The sequence below is a fragment of the Spodoptera frugiperda genome, chromosome 3, assembly GCF_023101765.2.
Source record: "Spodoptera frugiperda isolate SF20-4 chromosome 3, AGI-APGP_CSIRO_Sfru_2.0, whole genome shotgun sequence".
In the NCBI taxonomy this organism is placed as follows: domain Eukaryota; kingdom Metazoa; phylum Arthropoda; class Insecta; order Lepidoptera; family Noctuidae; genus Spodoptera; species Spodoptera frugiperda.
Genome location: NC_064214.1, coordinates 3,074,844 through 3,095,325, shown reverse-complemented (window position 1 = coordinate 3,095,325; position 20,482 = coordinate 3,074,844). Strand labels below are relative to the sequence as shown.

Sequence of the window (20,482 nt, the reverse complement as noted above, 5' to 3'; positions counted from 1 at the left end):
TCAACGATAGTAGGTATCTATTAAATAAAATTTAAAAGTTAGTTCAATCTGTTTAAGAGACTAAATTCACCCCGTAGCTTTGCTTGCAATTGTTTAATCAATAAATGAAACGCACCCCTCCCTTAAATCATATTGTAGCAAAAAGTTTTACTTAACTGCACAACCGTCTCCAGGGTCTCATCTATCTCTGTCCCGAAATTCATCAAAATTAGTCTAATGATTCAGGCGTGATGGCGTAACAAATAAACAAACGTCACAGTTAGGATTAGTTAGATAGATGGAAGATTGGTACGTCGTTATCTTATTATAATTTTCTCGGTGAGAAAAGAGGATGTTAGTGATGTTGGCAGCTGTCTGAATGATGGACGTTCTTCGGAAGTGAAAGGCGAGGCCGCCCACCGCCTATTCAATCCTAAGACTATTCGCAAGGAGTCAATGTCAGGCACTTCGATAAACAGACCTTGTGGAAATAACAAATCGATCTTTTGACTCGAGACGAAAGTGGCTTTTTACTTTGTAGAATGCCAATCGCTTCGCTTCGCTTTGATTTTTTTCGCGAATCGAAGGAATAATTTTGTGGGAATTACTACAACGGAGCTGCTACTTCGATGGTTTCTATTTTCGGAGTGTAAATGAAATATCATTTTGAAATTATTAGGTGTATTTTGTTTGACTTAAGCTTATATTTTCGAATTTCTTCTTCATGATATTTTCAATATTTCTTCTTAATAAGCACCTACTTACTATATACAGTATTTTTATTTATATCGTCGATATTTCGTTATTCAATTGTATTTTAATTTCCTCTACATAGACTGCCTCGTTCTCAAATGTATACGGTTTATATGTAGACGATGCAAGCCTCCAAACTGTGTGTCAATCATGGTAGAGAGTGGCATTTCCCGTATCTACGACGGGCCGCTTGTTTCCGCCGATCCTGCCAGCTATCGAGGCATAAAACTGTCTGTCATACTGCATGTCCTATTCTATATACCTATGTATATTGACTTCATAGCTTGTTAAATTTAAGATTTAATACTTTGAACCAAATACTAGAGAAACATTAATTCAACATGAAATAACTTTAATTTCTTATTCTGCTAAAAATGTAATTTCTGCTTAAACTGAACTTAATTACTTATTACCATTTTTTGCCTTAAACATGATACTGATGTTAGACTTGTAGGTCAAAATGGAAGACACACATAATTAGTTTCCAACGGGCCTATTACTTTCCGCCGATCATATTATATTGCGATCAAAAGATGTTGGCAACTGTACGCACAAGTGATTCTAGGCAGCTCTTACTATATTTTTCATCTTCTAAATTTAAATTCATTATTGAAGCAGATTCATTTTTATTTCAACAAAATAACAGTACATTTAAGACACACACACACACACACACTAAACATACACTATACACGTGTGTATTTCTCTCCTTTTCATGCCCTCCACATAACTATCGTACAAATTGACAATACTTTATTTATTTCTTTTCTGAGAACTATTAGTATCCCGAGAGGAAAGTGGTGTCGCAACATTGTATGGTTTCTCGCGATATATCACTTCGTTACTTGTTTCCACGTACGATGGTAACACAATTTATTTGATGTTGCATTTCATTCGCATTTCTAAACTATTCTCGTATACTTCGTTGGTGTAATTGTTTTGTTTTATCTTTGAAAATGTATGCAGACAAGACTTTGTGATATGAATGTTTGTATTTTAACAAATGTTAGGTACATTTTTTTATAATAACTATCGTGAGACAAAATGAACGAATGAACTTAAAATCACGGTTTTTCACCCAGTAGACCACGCCACGTAGTTGCCACGTCGCCGCCACGTTTGCGCACTCTGCTCATGATGAAGAGTCCCTCTGTGACTCGAAACTAGTAGAGCTTTTCTCCATTAATAATACCAGAATTTTTAGTTAATTTAATATTAGGTACGAAGAAATTCTTTTAAGTTTCTATATAAGTTAACATAAAAATTGTTAAATACCATGTAATTATGTTTTTCAGTACTGACATTGACGAACATCTTAGACTAATACTACTTCAAAGAGGAGTTATATTACTCTCACCAAGGCCGGTAACACACGTGTTGCGAGTATCTATGGGCAGTATAAGCGTTCAAAACGGATCACTAGTGATCCGTCTGCCCCTGCCCCCATCCCATATACAAAAACTTCTAATACAACAACAAGTTGTCAATAACAAGTTACCTTTTACGATTCTCAGTTCCCCAAAAACATTTTTATCAAACATAATTAAGACATGTTTTCACAATCTCTTGAAAGGTTTATAACGTTAACTTTAATGTGTTTAATGCATCCTTCGCTTCCATTTCCTTGATTAATTGCTAAGAACGATGTGTTAGGCGTTTCTCACCTTGTCATGCCCCTTGTAAGGATACGCCGTGATACAGCAACTCCATACATTTTAAGATAATACAACTGCGAAGGAAGCTACATGTAATATTTTACACCCACGTCCCATACATGTATCGAGGAAAATTCTTTGTTTATTTTCCACTAGCTTTTGTTAGAGGCTTCGCTTGTGTGTAAAAATGTTTTATTTATATTGTACCTATACCAGGTTCTGTCAGCAACTTCGCTCAGCTATGTGGTCGTTAGAAATTATTCCACGGGATCGGGAAGGAAATATGCCTATGTGCTTTTTTAGATCATATTTTATCTCTGTCAAAATCCGCTCAGTTGGAATTGAGTAGCAAAAATTCATACATACATACATAGCCCCCCGAGACAGGCGTGTGCCTGTCTCCCATGGGGATAAGCAGAGACTATTAAACGCCATATGTTACGAATCTTACATACCTCTTTCACTTAATCAACATATTCAAACTTTTACATCATATTACAGAAATATTTTTTTCCTTTTTATAATATTTAATTAGTTAAATAAAGATTGGTAATATTAGGTTAGTAATAACTAAATAACGTTTGATTAGAATACCAGTATCTATGTAAACCCTAAAAAATATTTATGAAAACCAAACTGGTGTTTTATCTTAGTTTAATAAGTTAATTAAACAAGGAAGATAATATTTTTCAGTGAAGTTATTTCTGTGGGCTCAGTAACTTTCTTAATTAAACTGTTATGGTAATACTGTCTGTTGCCTGAGACTCTGTTTCTGCAACTTCGCCTCACTTTAAACCAGGCTTGACCCCGGTATTCAGTTATAGTGTAGTTTCTTGGTTATTGAGAATATTTACGGACCTTTGTTGTTTTGTTTTGTTATGTTACCTGAGAAAAAGAGTGTGAATATGATGTAATTTATTATGTGAGAAGTGTGATCAATGGCTATGTTCCTACGAAGTTGTAGGCGAGCACTAACGAGAACATCGTTTCTGCGTATGTACGCGTGTATGTACTGCGTATGTACGTACCTACATATGTAGTCCTGGTACTTATAACAACTACTACATACGTAGAACTTGTTAAGGGATTAATGTTTCACCTTTATAAACCATATTGACTATCTATATTTATTTAATCATCTCATATATTTTTGTTCTCAACAAATTACATTAGCATTTATTTGAATTCCAATTTGGAATTCAATCAACAGCATTAAAATTGAATATCAGTTTTCAAAAAACGACCTCTACTTTCTAATATTCAATCATGCATAAAATATTAGGTATGTCATATCAATAATAATGCATACGTGACATGATTGAAATCACATTCAAAGTATTAATATTATCACTAGGCTGCAATTTAACTGATGATATTAACTATAATTATGCAATTTAACTGTAGTCGTTTTAAGTTATCTAATATTAACTGTGACTGTAATTTTTACACTGCTCCGGTTGCTGTGACTCGGTTTTTTATGGTATAAGCCGGTAAACGAGCAGACGGTTCACCTGATGGTAAGCAATCGCCGCTGCCCAGAAACACCCAAAACACCAGAGGTGTTACAAGTGCACTGCCAGGCGTTTGGGGGTTAGGAATTTAAGGATTCTTGGGGAATTGGGGGTTGAAAAGACTGGGAAGGAGGGGTAATTGGGCCTCCAGTAACCTGAATCACACAATGAAACACAATTGTTTCACCTCGGTTTTCTGTGAGGCAATGATATCAATCTGATCGAGCTGGCCCATTCGTGCTAAAGCAGGGCTCTCCCACACTTAAAGCACTTGGTGACTGCCTCACGAGTTCAGCAACGTAATACAGCCATCAAACTGAATACTGAATTCATAATACTGCTATTATGAAACAAGTTAAATATTTGAACATTGGCAGGAATTCAACGATATTGAAATCCCTAATCCCACGACCGAATTTCATTATCCAGTGTCGTTTGTTGTTTGTTGTTAATTTACAATTGCATTCGCATAATTAGGTTGTTCGCCAATGTTGTTTGTGATTACGAAATTGTATTTTGAATTCAACGAAACTCTTCCTAATTGAGTGTTTACATTCTGCGGTTCTCTGTTATTCTTATCATTCATCAACATCAACAACAGCCTATAAACGGCCACGCAGGACTATTTATGACCCGTACATAAGAGAGTTTGCCATAATCTCCACTATTGGAATCGAGTTATCACAGTTAAAAATATTTAGGTTTCTTAGAGAACGCTACTGACAGCTGTTATTTACCCTCTTATTCCACTGTCGGTTATGACAATAATTTAGTTTGGATATCGTAAGTACGAATATATACTTTGGTGTGGGTTATTTAGGGTGCTTTTTCATCAGTTGCGCTATGCAACTATGCCCCGAAGATGTAATAGCTAAACTGTGAAACTACGTGATCATTTCCACTGATACTAAGCTATGTAGCCATGCAAGGAAGATGCGCAGATGTATCGATAGTAGGGAAAGCATCAGTAGCACGAATCTTTTCATATAAAAAATATAGCTTCACTGAGTTTCCCCAGTGCCAAGCTATGTGTACCAATAAATATGATTGGTGGAAACCAAACGCATGCACAACAACGTAGCATAGCATATCTCGTATAGAAAAACACATACATATGTGTTGCTTAATATTTTTGTTTATGACAGTGACAGCACCTTGAAAAACAAATCTAAAGTTATATGAATTTTATATTTACGCGGACCGTTGTCAATTTCAATCAGTATACTATTTTTGTTGAAATAAGAAAGGTATTGTTTCGCCACAATTCTATGACATGGGTTCTTCAGATGTGGGTTTAGTTAGGTGTTTATCAACATTTGGGTATTGTTATGACGATTGACATGCCTTTGGATCTTCGTTTCTTTTACTCTTCCATATTATATTCGATTTATAATATCTAATATTGATGATATAATAGAAATTGTGTATAAAATATTACATACATATAACCCCACACTAGAATTTTCTGCTGTGTCGTGGGTGTGTTTATAAAACATACAAGTTCACATGCTTGTGACCCTCAGACGCGAAAGAACAATTTGGGGATTCCGTGCGGGAATCAAACCCGCTGCACGTTGCACGACAGCCAACCAGTACAGTCAGATTAAAAAGCTGGTTCTCATAGTATCGCTATTATTGTTACTCGATTTTTCATAACATTGAACATGTCTATCTTTATTACTTTATGTTTTCATATAAAAATAAATATTGACAATAGATCGAGACATCGTTTTTATCTCTCAAGGGTCAACGTAACCATTGAAAGTCCTATTTAAATAAAATTTTATAAGAAATTCTATATTTATGTCTTTAAATAGAAGATAGTAAAACAATATTAGGGTTATTGAGATAATGATATAAGATAGTAGGTAACGATATTGAGTTAGTTACGGTTGATGCAATGTTCTTTAAATTTTTGTTGAGTTATAACTGCATGCAATCCCTAGCTGCCTTCCAAGCGTGGGGAATATAGTAAATCTTATAAGAAAAAAGCCTTTGTCACCGGTTAAGAAGACGAGGATGTTAGTACTATGATTGTTGATTGATATGCTGATATTGCTTCAATATCTATAGTCTTCGTTGGTCTTTGTTTGTCTGTCTGGACCTATTCTTTGTGGTCGCGAGTGCGTCTAGGAAAGGGGTCTCTGGTTCGATTTCCAGGTCGGGCAAAGTATTTCTTGGTTTTTTCAGATTTTCGATTTTATCAGTAGTGGCTTAGAGTCTGGAATTTTGCTCAATATATGGCAATAGGCTCATCTCTTATGGGGGACTTATTACACAAATTATGAATAGTGGGTGTTTATTGTACAGTGGCATTACGTGACCTACCTACCCCTTCGTGTACAAAGAGACGTGATGATACATCGATACATACCTATGTAAAAATGTAAATATTAAAGAGTTTATTTTAACGTAATGAATATTCACAGGGTCTATTATGGGAGTCATTAAAATGTGCAACTTTAAAAAGGTTTGATTAAACGCAGCAAAAAGCCTGGGTGCCTTTTAAACCTCCTTGATGCAATATTAATTTTATCGATACCAAGTAACACATTATACATAGTTTGTAAAAGTACTTTATTAATTAATTTTATGCAATAAGTTTAAATTTAAATAAATCTTTGTTTTAATATCTCTATTAAGTTTTCTAAAGTCAATCGTTTAATTAATTGAAGTACAGAAAGTTCAAATTTGAATAGACGTTATTAATATTTTGATATTAAAACTGACTATTATTTGGTTGTAATAAAATGTTTTGCCTAATCTCCCGCTGATACTTTTCAATAGCAAACTAATTCTCTAAATACCTTTACAAATATATGAATCGATTAATTCATCAAACTCGAGAATGGTTTGTGTCATTTGTCTAGTACTTAAAACCAGACGATTTTATACTAAATCAATTAACTCGATTACAATAATTTACAACAATTGTTCTCATGAGCTAAAATACAAAATCAATCAAATTGCATAATTAAATATTAGCTATTTCACTATTTAAATATTTACCATTAAATTAACTACAAAATGCCAGATCTATGGCTGCCAGATGCTTTTCCACTAGCTATGTGCTATGCTACATTGCTGTGGTTGCGTTTGGTTTCCACCTATTATATTCATTGGGATACATGACACTGTTGGAAACAGACTCAGCTAAGCTATGTATTCTATGTGTGCATCTTCCTCGCACAGCTATTTTGCGGCGCATCTTTGTAGGACATCTTACTCGCACAGCTGCAGAGGTTAGTATCAGTGGAAATGATCACAGACATAGTTTCACAGCTTAGGTATTACATATTCGTAGCATAGTTACATAGCACACATTTAGTGGAAAAGAACCGTAAGTCTTGTAGAACATTAGATAATTAACAATATTACCGAATACCAGCTAAATTACCAAAGAGGCATTAAACTGGGTCTTATTTTCTAACAATGTGTAATAGTAAACCAATATTCGTTTTCAACATGTCTGGAATATAAAGCATGATTTTAATCTTTCGTGTGTAGAGTCAGCACAGGAATTTACTACGCAGATAATAAAACAAAGATTGATTCAGTATAGAGACTGAACGAGTGAACTACTGATTGGCTACTGAACCGACCAATAGTTACAGAGGATGTAGTTGGATTAAAAACTATACCTATATGTATAAATCAATTGCTGTTCGTAAGTCTCGCTAAAACTCTAAAACGGCTAACCGATTTGGTAAATTTTTGTCTTGAATTATTTGTTTAGGATAGGTATAAAAGGTGAGAAAGGAATATTTTTAACCCAGTAACTTATACTTAGTTTATTAAATTTTATACTTAGTTTATCTAATATAGTCACACCTTCTGTAATAATACCAAATTCTCTGTACTAAAAAAACCTTTTTCTTACTTTGTATATTAAATAGCTTGGCTGACTGTACCTAGGTAAGTACGTAAATACGATACGATACCTTTCGGCCTGTCTGAGACAAGATAATCTTGTTCCAGTCAACAACACAAAGCCGTCTGACCGATACATTGAAGCCGATTCGTTATAGTACAGTCTGTAGTTTCTATTGTCTGTGTATCTTATTTTGTTTGAGTATTAAAATAATACGCATTTAATATGTATAAGGTCTGAACACGGTCTCATTTAGTTTAAAGGGATTTTTTGTTTTTATTTGAAATACATAATTTAAACAATGCGCGTATCTAGGTTATTAATACTGAGTAGACAGGTATATATCTATACACACAAATAAAATTGGAGTGTCTGCTTATATTACCTGATGCTAAGCAATCGCCGCCGCCCATGGACACTTAAAACACCAGAGGCTTTACAAGTGCGTTACCGGCTTTTTGGGAGTTAGGAATTTAAGAATGTTTAAGAATGTTGTAATATTAAAATAACTGCTTTCCACATGCATATGAACATACCTACGAACATACCTGGAACACATAAACTATAATAATATTTTATATAAATCTTGTCTGTCTGTCTACTTATTCTGACCAATCTCTGAAATGGCTGAACCGATTTTACGAGACATTTATTGGCATGTAGCTGATGAACTAAGGAGTAACTTAGACTACTTTTGTTAGTGACACAGTACTGTACGTAATCCACGCGAGCGAAACCACAGGCGCTCTATTTTAAACTAAAATACTGAATAAACCATATTTTACAACACCAGGTACTCATTACATTAGTCTCCTGAAACGTCAAACAATTTATTTCCATAATATCATAACTGTCGCAGCGTGCAATTTTCATACATTTCCCTAAGACCAAGGAAACAAGATTACAAAAAATGTAAAGACTACTTTGCGTCGTATCTTAGCGTCAAATCAAAATGGGCTCTATGTCTTGCGTTAAACAATCTATTATTCAGTAAACAACCACAATAATTTTTAATCCAATGTTCTTAGAAATGTTGTAAGCGTCGGTTAGTGATGTCTTTTAGTATAAAAACGTCGTTTTATGTAAATGAAGTGTCGGTCGAATTGCACCCCATGGATCTCGGGAGCGATAAAGCGAAATTAACTATCTTACTGTACCACAGCAAAACGGCAGATGTTACTAAGTACATTCACTTGAAACGGACTCTTTAATAAATTATTTAACTGTTTTATTTCTACTGAGTTTTGTCTTATAAGTACGTATTATAATGTTGTTACAGAAATGTGTTGCCACATTTTAAGCGAGCTAATGTTTTTAACAAGGAAGTCTTTGCTATGCATTTTATGCGTTTTCTTTTTCGTATTTATGTCTTTATTAAGTGGCAGGTATCTGATCTAAAGCTGCGAACTGCCTATAGGGTTTACCTACCGAGGCTCCGGCTCAAAAAGCATAAGTAGGAACGGGATGGTTTTTAGCCAGTATGAGAATGATACTCTCTCTCCCTCGCCCAAGGCGGGAGATGTCATTGGATGATTTACCCCCCTCAAAAAATGGTCCTCTGTATAGACCAGATCCGCATACTTGCATTATTGCTTGATAACAGATAAACAACTTATTCACAGACTAGCCTATAATATTTATTGCGTAGCGTATCGTTCCAAATCGAAAGTCTACATTGGCTATTACATAATACTCAGTACAATCAATTGAATGTTAACACTAATCTCGACTAAATTCTACGTTTGGTAATAGTATTAGCTCAAGGCATTAACTACCGCAAGCCATTAACTGGTTCTCTATAGAGTAGGTAGGTTTATATTAATCAGACCACGCGCTGATGACAAGCATCGATCAAGCGATATAAATTTGTGTTTAAAAATAGTGTTCAACCATGGTGACATTATGCCTATCTGCCTATCTACTAATGATATTATAGTAGGTGACACTATTTCATCAGTTTATTTATTTCTCTTATAACAAACATGCTATATAACAGGCTAAGACATAACAGAGCAAAATAGAATTAATTATTTTTTAAGTATGTGTGTAGGCGTCCTTACACACACATGGCAAAACACAAAACAAGTGTTATTTCACGCAAATTTTTTGTATCATCTTGGTGACAATTTCGGTACCGAAGCATGACTTTACCACGTTTAATATTTTACAATTTAAATTAGTAATACTTACTAATAATATTATCATCACTTTTGCTCAATGTGAGAATAATTAATGCTCAAACCTTCTCTATGCGAGAAGAGGCTTTGGTCAGCAATTACCACTTATATGCTGTTGTTGATGATGATGATGATAACTTATAATATAACTGTAAGGTGCGGTGTTATAGGTACGAAATGAAACCAGTTGATGCCCGAATAATACTGGGGTATATTTGATAGAATAACATAATATAAATGGTTACATTGATACATAGATTAATAGGTACAAGATAGAACTTACAATAGGTACAAGATAGAACTTACAATACTTATAATACATGCCTCACATAACTCTCCTCTGTCCACAGGTATTTCAGCGGGCGGCGGCGGTGACACCAGCGAGGAGATCACGACCAGCACGATAGACTTCGCGCTGAATGCCACATCTACCACCGAGAGCGTCGCCCAGCCCTACTTCGACAATGCAACCAAACGAGATTACACTGCGGCAGTCGGACAGCCGGCGTACCTACACTGCCGCGTGAAGAACCTTGGCGATCGAGCGGTATGTGTTTGTTTTTTGGAATAATTTTAGTTTCATGTTGTTCTTATCTGGTATAAGTTAGACACCTGACTGAATTAAGTCGAACGGGTATGAATACTGCACGGTTGATGCGATGGCTGGACAACCGGCTGTCGTGCAAATCTTTGTGTGATCTACAAATTGTTGTTTCGGGTCCGGGTCTCATGTGTATGTGAAATTGTATAAGTGTAAAAAAAGAAAAATCAAATTGAGAAGAACAAAATTATTTTAGAAAACCGATATTTATTACGACACAAAGCAAAAAAGCGCAGCAGAACATTTAGTAGGTATACGTTGTTTTTCAAAAAACATAGCGCATAATAAATGTGTACCTTTCGATAAATCAATCCTAATTAATCCACGAACTATTTTCACGTCCATTTTAAAACAACACGTATCTACTTAGGCTGTAGACTAGAATTAGCACGAAAGCCAGCTATTCTAATTCCGAGTCCGCACTGAATGGGCACAGAACTAAACTTGGAATGTACAGCGTGGATGCAGATTAGCACCTTGTCTAGGATTAGTCCTGCAGGCTTTACGTTCAACACCAAAGCACTGGAGCTCTATCCAGTTTTATTCGGATAATTCTACATTTAACTGCAGAGCAACGGCAAACAGCTGGCATTTCCTTTCTGTGACGATTTTGTATTCATTCCCACATATTCTATGTCGGTGTACCTACCTACGTTTATTTTATCACCTGTATTTTTATTAGGTTGGGGTTTTTGTTCAGTAGATAATCTTTATTTCAATTATTATTGTGTAATTGGTTTAGGTTGCCTTTTATGAAAAACTGTGAACAGGTTCAGTTTTAGTAGGACATATGTATTTAGGAATTATATCTGTATGATTTTAATAGCTACTGATGACGTAATACATATAAGTGACCTACCTATATATAAAAATTACTTAATATTTTTGTGAACAGTAATTAATTATGTTATACGCAGTTTAGCTAGAAAGGCGACACAAGTTGAAAGTCTAGATGATTTATAGTTAGCTAATAACGTTAAAAAGATAAGTCTTATAATTGCCATTTTTTGTTGGAAAAAGTCCGCAAACCCACAGTTCTTAAGATTGTGTTGTTTTACTAAGACAGAGGCTGTTCTTAAAGAAAATTAATGATCATGACCTCAATCAACTATCAGATCTCCAGTTTTTGTTGAACTTTGGTACGTACAAAAAATATTTTTATCTAGTTAGGTCATTTACTTGACTGCCTTGTTGATCCATTGGTTTTATACACGAACGCTTATTTACGATCATTAGGTTACTATGGAGACCTGTTTTTAGGTAAAACAAAAGCGTAGTCGATTTCTAAACCCTTCAAGAAAAGAGCGTATTTCTTTTTAAAAGGCCGGCAACGCACCTGTTCCTCCTCTGGTGTTCCGGGTGACCATGGGCTGCGCTGATCGCTTACCATCGGGTGATCCATCCGCTCGTTTGTCCCTATTTCATAAAAAACAACTCTTTCTATGGATTCACAAATGATAGTTCTAGGTCTTATGATTAGTACGTATGTATGTGTGAAAGTGAAACAATAGTAATGGATCTGCGTAAAAAATAATTTATTTTATTTATGTCTACATATTAACTAAATAGGTACTTACAAAGAAAACACATGACTACACACACACAACACAACAAGCCCCGAAAAACACAGCACCTCATCTAAGCAATTCGTTTTATTATCTCACTCTTTCCGCATAATAAAGTGGAAATAAAGGTTTAGTTAACCATGAGAAGTCAGAACCCAGTCTCAAAATTAGGCGTACCCTCCTAAATATAGCCTTTTGTGAGAGACATTGTGTACCTAAGTAATTACCTACTTTATTGAAAACGTTACCGACTGCGTACTGTTAGGCAGAAAGTTTGAGGAAATGTTTTAGATAAGGGAAGCCATTTATTTTAATGAAAAATGACGACCTTTTTTACGCCGTACGAAAATGTTTCTGTTACACCGTTACATGGTACAATACATTTTTTACACGGCATTTGTTCGGACAATAAAATATTTTATGTGCTTTGTGGATGTTATTGATTTTTTGCGGGCGAATTTGATGGGTTACATGATATTATTATATTTGCAATGATGTAGTCGTAAACATTGGTTATTGTTGTTTTTTGTGTTCAACGTGTTAAATGATTAATGTTTTTTTATGTAGTTTTTGTTGAATATGTGCTATTATCTCTTTCGATGCAATGAATTTAATCCGTGATCTATCTGTTTGAGATATAATTTAGGACATGCTCGCTGAATAACATATGCAACACATTTTTATAAGAACTAACGTGAGACATACTGAATAAATCGTGATTTTTTTTTAGTTAACATATATAATATGTTTAAAAACAATTTAATATTATATTTCTATCAGAAACAGTCTATACGTAACCAGTATTTCACCTAAATCCGTTAAGTAGTTCTGTCACAATAAAAATCCTCACAAACTTTCGGGTTTATTATAGTTACATAGTAGGATTACGTCGGCGTCGGCCAAAAAACTACCTTGAAAACTTTCCCTTTTCTGCAGTGGCTTTTAACATCAAAGCATAGTAGATTATGACCCATTTTCTCTGAAAGTAAAGTCCTGAATACACCAGCAGGATGTTAAAAGGCATCGTGATAAAGCTGAGGTTACATGTGACATCATAATTACAGTACAATGTTGGTCATTTAGCAACATTGTTTACAAAACAATTAGTGCGAGCACGATGTCTTGTTGCGGGCAGCAATTTACATTTGATTGCATAATGGGATATGTCACAGTATATATGTAGATTCTAAATATAGGTAACTACTTAAAATATTTGTAAATCACAGGTTGATCGATTAGATAAATGCAATTTAAAGAAGGTATCTTAATTAATTAAACGCATATCTCAAAGTTGAAGAAGAAACTGTTATTGTTATGCAAAGATTTTTTTGCTCGCATTATTAAGGGGTTTTAAGGATAATAGTTAATGTATTATTAGTACCTAAAACATAACATTTAATCATAATACTTTGTACCAGGGGTATGTTTATATATCGTTATTTCTATATTTATCATATATCTTGTAAAATACACAGATATACAAGTGAAACTAAGAACAAAATATACATTTCCAAGATAGCATTGTTAGTAAAGTAAGCAGGATTTTCTCCTGAATTTAATAGGGTACGAAATAATATACGTAACAGCAAAGTATTACTGAGATTTTTGTCGACATTTTGTCGTCGGCAAAAATGTCTATCGATAACAATAACTAGGGTTTATATTTACTTTTACTTCGCGACTTCTCACGTGTTAGGATTTACTTCATAGATGTTCTATTTCCAGGTACGCTATTACTAAATAGTTCTTTTATCAAACAAAAGTAAATAAACTTATTTACATTCGTATTATGTACATTATTAATCACTACATAAAGTATAAGATTAAGTTCAATGTAAAATATAAAACATAAACAAATCTAATGTGTCTGTGTGTTTGCACTTCAAAGAGTTTGAAGCACATTCAATAACCATACTATTATGTACAACAATACTACTATTATGTACTACATACTATTATGTACATGTGTACATACATATTTTAGAATATATTGTAATTAGGTACACATATTTTCATTCAAATGTGACTTATATTTATAAAGTTGTCAAAAAAGTAAATTATAAAGCAAGAATACACTAAAACTAAGAACAAAATTATAATATTTTAAAGTTGAAACAAGTGATATAATATTTAGGTACTCCATTAAAATGTCAAGCCAGCCATATTTCAAACTTGTGATCCATTTTCCAGAGATAACTGCAATAAAACAAGATAAAAACTGTATAAAATATTTACAAAAAATAAATTTATGTGTGTTTCTAGATCTGTATCTTAATAGTTATTAAAAATAGCTTTTGATATAAAATAGTGCTTAAATGGAATACAAAACGCTATAGCTGTTTACACTTTATATAAGGAATGGAGAAATTAATAAATATACAAGTTATTGCTATTGCTATTGAATATAAAAATGAATGCAAATACATAAGTAAGATAAATGTCGTGGTGTCCCGGAGGTTTAAGACGCCCGCTTCTCATGCATGAGGGTGCCGGCTCAAAACCTACCAACGGTGATGTGAGTTTTTCGAGTTATATGTATAAACGGCGAAGAAAAACATTGTAGAAAAGCTGGGCTTATAATTTTTAATTATAAGTTTGAAATCGCCAACCCACATTGAGCAAGCGTGGTGATTAATGTTCGCAGAAGAGGAAGGCTCTGTTGATGTTTAAGTAAGTTGCTATACTTAATTTATGGTTTTAGATACCATAGGTACTTTAAAATAACATAATCCAAATTCAACTATCATGCAGGCCTATCAATCACCCTAGGTAAACTAATGCAAATCTAAAATAAACAGCTAGACTATCACATGACTAATACCCGAATAGAATATAAATTAATACATAATGGATTGAAACACGCTGGTACAAGCTAATTCGCTTACTCTCATTTAGAACTACATATTGTTTAACACAGTTTGCACGAACGATAATGCATGCGTACACTACATATGCGGATTTTAGTTTCAATCTGAATTAACTTGAAATTAGCATGATTATGCCATTTGTACTTGTGAGTCAGAAGTGATTTAGTTATATGTATAAGGTGTTCTAAAATTATCTGCCACGACTTTAATGGGAGGTAGTGTTGTGTTTGAAGATTACAGTAGTGTTAAAATGTTGTATCCTCGGACCAGTAAATTAGAGAAGATAAAGAAGTTAAATAAACATTGACTTTTCTCTGCATAAAGTGGTTCACAAATACACACAATGCGTCGATTGAGCAGCAAAAACGACAGAGACAGTGAAAGAAATCTCATTTTTGTATGAAAAAGAAATCTCATAAATCATTAATATTTCTTATTGTAATCTTCAAACAAAACACAATCTCCCATTAAAGTCGTGGCAGATGCTTTTAAAGCTCCTTAAACAACTATGGAAAAAAGAGTCTGGAATTGTGTCCCGGATATGCCAATAGGCTCACCCCTATTACATGGGACTTTAACACAAAATGGTGAAAAGTGGGTGTACATTGTATAGCGGCATTACGTGCCATAATGTGCACCTCTGCCTACCCCTTCGGGGATAAAAGGCGTGATGTTGTGTGTGTGTGTGTGTGAAAAAAGAATTAACTACTCAAGAACTCAAAAAACAAGTCAAATTGATAATTAAGGGGTATAGATTACAGGACACCGTAAAAGGTTACCGGGGTTTGGGCTCAAAGTAGGAGTAGGAATGGGGTGGTGTTTAGTCATTAAAAGTCTGACACTCCCGTCCCGTCTCACCCAAGGCGGGAGAAGTCATTGGATGATTTTCCCCCTTAAAAAAGGGCGAATAGATTAACCTCATACTGTAGAATTTGTAACCGAGGCCATGGTGTTCGCGTTGAAAGCCAAAAGAGCCAGTATATATAAATACAATGTAATGAAGCAAGAAAAAAGGTCTGCAACCGACTATACAACCTCATAACATGGCTTCGTTTAAGGAAAAACGGTATAAACGTTCCTCTGCAATATTACATAAACTGAATACATGAATATTTTTGTATGCTCAACCATGTGGGAGGAACGCATCAGTCGTTAAAGCTTAGAACTACTCAAGTTTGTACCAAGTATACACTGAAGTTACCATTCATGCCCAGTTAGCTTCCCAAAGTAAGTTTTAAAATGTAATCGAGGTCACTAAATGGAATAGAAGTGTAAATAAATGTTGCATTTTATTTTAATGTTCAGACATTTAGATATCAGTTGGTATTTCGAACTGGGAAACTTTTGATAATTCATGTTTGGAAAAGGAATTCGATTTTGTAATAGTGGATTTAGTATACTACTATTGCTTGGCTGCTTTTATACAAAATACCACGTAATACAGAAAATACATTAGCAAGAAAATATAACCTAATTTAAATATGTGTGACATATTATAATTAGATTTCTCATACAACTAATTCCAAATACCTCTGCTAAAACATGCTAAAGTAATGAAATTCTGAATAAGTATTTTAATACAGTACCTATCTGGTATTAAACATGAATTTAATGTCCAAGCCACAGATTTTACAATTCAGTCCGAACTAAAGAGCGCCGCATAATTCGGACACAAAATTTGAATATTACCAAAACACAAAACTCTTGTATGATATTAAATATCTTTTGGATAGTTATTTAGGAAAATCTCACATATTAATGTTACCCTCTATCTATGCGGGAATTTAATATAAGCTTCCTTTACGTGACTGTACTTACGATTTTAGAATTCCAGTTATGGTGTCAGAAAGGTTTAGGGTGGTAAGGCTTAAGAAATTCGACCTTTTTATTATAATGTAGGCGTCACACGAGGAAATTAAGTAGCTGCATTAAGAAGACGAATGGTCGCTTCCTTATCTATTTTATTTTCATCTCTAGCTTTTATTTCTTTGTCTCTGTAAAATGATGAGGAATGAATAATTTTGTGAAATTAATATTTGCTAAGATATTTGACTGCCTATTTTTATTCGAGCTTAGAGTTTATAAAGTCAGGCAGTTTAGCTAAAAAGAAGTATATATCTTACATAACCATCTTTAGGCGGATAAAGAAAGCTAAGATAGTAATGAAATGGTGACAGGCAGATTTTGATACGATTTTTAATGGTTTTAGCTTGACTTGTTTGGGTCAAACTTAGTAATTGGCATTTAACCACCTCTCTGATGTTCGATCGATCTGATATTTGGTACACACTCTTAATCTTGATGAATATATAATGTAAACCCATAAAAACCGCTTATCATAAAAGACATTAGACATTATGTATACTTATACTACTTGTATTTTGCTAGTCTTTGCAATAACTCATTGCACTAAAGTTACTTAAAAACTTTTCATATTTCTACGTAACAAAAGTTACGTATAAATATATTAAAAGTTACATGTACCTAAAATAACTTCTAACATAAGTAAGTAGTTTGAAATTAAAATTAATTATATTATTATTAGCGAATATGGAAACTGTGTTTTATACATGTACATATGGTACGTAGATTACAATTATGTTGTGGTATCTCACTAATCACACTATATTAGTGTGAAAGTTTGTTTATTTGGATGTTTGGAAGTTTGAATGTTTAGATGTTTGCCTATCAATCTCGCTGAAACTACTGAAAGGATTTTGATGAAATTTAGTATACAAGGTATGAGCTTGAGACTTCGATGATATGATACTTTTTATCTCAAGGGAACGCATGCAAAGCCGCTGGTAGAAGCTCCTACATAATATTGTAAATATCTTTACCAATCCTTTTAAACCAACATAAACAAATAAAGAATCCACAAAAAGAATAACAAAGGCGTCTTACGAAACCATTTCACGCTCCATAACGTCTGGCAATAAACAGCAGAGAGTATCCAGCTAAGACGGTGTGCTGTTACAAGTACCATCTATCTGACGTCCGCTAAATATAAATAACTTTACTAATTAGTCGCCTCAAGTCATCTACGACGCTACACTAACCGTTATTAAGCACATAAATTTGATTTATAGTTTGTATGTGCTCCATAAATTCTGGAAAATACTTAAGTTATTTCATTTAAAGCTGTTTCCTTATGTAATTAATTTGTGATGTGTTTCTAAAGATAGAAGGATTGTGTGATGTATGATGTGTGTGGGTGAATGATGAGATGTTGGAGGTGGAAAACGTATTGTACGCTTACAAGTTATTTATTGAAAGGGTTGAAAGAAGAAGTTTTGGGTATTTTTTTGATTGTTTGATCAGTTTCACAAGAAACTCTCTTGTGAATTGCAGTTGTGGCAAAAGGAACTCTAAAACATACTATTTTAAGATCACTTTAAAAAATAATTATTTATTGTATGTTTTAGCTCCTGCCAAAAGTATCCTATCACCCAAGTCAACTCATACCCTGTCTGTTTACCAAATTTCACCAAAACCCGTTCAGTAGTTTCAGCGTGATTGACGGAAATAACTTTCATCTACTAAGATGTATGCTCCAAATTACATGGGACTACTACGAGTGATTCAATAGGTAAAAAGAGTTGCTACAATATATCTGCTTACCTCTTCTGAGATACATTATATCACGCTATGTATGTTTAATAAGAAAGGGCCCCTACGATGAGTAATAGCGTCTGCCAAATTTTCGTACATGAAAACTTTATTTTATTTTTGCTGTTTATAAATTATGTAGATTGAGCCAATGGAGAGAGCGTAGGTAATTTGTTTAGGATATACCTTTGTATACAGATTGGTACATAAGGGTTCGTGGAACTTTCTAGAAGAATAAACAATTGGTACGATACTTCAGCTTGTCTACCTCGAATGCTCTCAAAGAAAATAACCGCGACATTGACACAGTTCTTAAGACAAAGGGTTTAGAGTTGTTATTGCGACAAAGATTTTTTATTTCATTTTGTGATAAGATGTCTATTCTTTTAAATTCAACAGGTTGGGTGTTGTATGAAACTATGATAAGTTTTGTAAGCTGTAATGGTATTTTGTAAGGGTCTAGAGAAATATTCGATGTGTATTCTTTCGTCTCGATATTCAGATTGTTATTTTCTTTAAAAACAACACACGATGACGCGTGACGCACTTCAAACGTTTACGTTTATAAAAACATAATAGGTAATCACTCGAGTTATAGCAACAAGCACGTCTAGTCACTCTATCACTTTACTGAAACAGCAAAACTCACTTAAGATTCAGTGCCAGCCTTAACCTACTTAGGTAAAAACCAGGAGAAAGATATTTAAGAAATGTGACATAAAAATGAAAAATACTAAAAATAAACCATTTTGGCTTAGCTGATACCCAGCTAAGGGCGCCGTTTATGTAGAATTTAACAACATTTTGCCGGTCGATAGCGTCCTATGTCAACAGTTTTATGTAAATAACTACTGAACTGTTAAATGTTAGGAAAAGGGCCATGTTCCGTGTTCACAGCTTATTCGTTCATATTCTAAAAATATACATACATAGAGCCACTAAACTACGATTACGAAAACACGAAAATGAAAAGATATTATGACGTTGATATAACTCAAAATCGTAATTCCACGAGCAATAAATAACGTACTAAAACCAACGAAACAATTTCGGTAAAACTTGGCCGCACAACACAGTCATAACTTTGGAACACAGTTACCGTAAAAATTCGGTAAACGTGGCAAAGTCTCTATTTGTCGGTAGCACGCGACGTTAAGCACATCACGCCTGTAAAGGTACGAATACATTGTGCTATAAAATAACGTCGTATCCTAAAGTGTACACTCGCTTAACACAAAAATACTTATTATAACAGAAATGTTATATTACAGGAACCCACAATATATCATACATAACACCACCTGTCATTATCCGAAGAGGTAGACAAAAATGTGTACTTACAATACATCCGCTTTTCACCAATAAAATATAAATAGGGATCGCGTTAAAAATCGAGCCCAATTTCCCATTCACAATATTGGTATTGCATGAAAAGACTGATGACTGTTGATGAAGCGAAAGAGGTATTTAAGATTCGTAGCAATTGGCGTTCCATTGTCTCTGCCTACTAGGAGACAAGTGTTAGGTTATATGCGTATTTTTGTATGGGGGAGAATCATCCAATGACTTCTAAAACTGACAGGCGAGATGAGTCTCAGATTCTTACTGACTAAAAACCACCCCGTTTTCAGCCGGAGCCTCGGTAAACAAGGTAGTCCGCTACTGGGCCCGATCTGTGGTAGTTTAATTATTTAATAACACTCTTTCAGAAAAAATATTTAAATATTAAAATCAAGATCTCGTTTGTTACAGTTATGCTTATAACCATTAGGAAAACGAAACAGCAACTGAATAAAGCATTTAAATATTATAAAACCTTAACGCCACAAAGAGGTTAATTAAACAACTGATATAACGCACTCAATCCTTTTCACGTCCCTAATGGTACAGATTA

At 34.0% G+C, this 20,482-nt stretch overlaps 1 protein-coding gene across 1 annotated transcript in view; it reads left to right on the top strand.

Moving 5' to 3' along the window:
• LOC118274244 (limbic system-associated membrane protein) overlaps window positions 1–20,482 on the top strand; it is a 103,390-nt gene that overhangs the window by 71,306 nt on the left and 11,602 nt on the right. Inside the window, exon 3 of the mRNA XM_035591679.2 lies at window positions 10,297–10,493. Coding sequence (XP_035447572.1) covers window positions 10,297–10,493 — 197 coding nt within the window. The remainder of the gene's footprint in view (window positions 1–10,296; window positions 10,494–20,482) is intronic.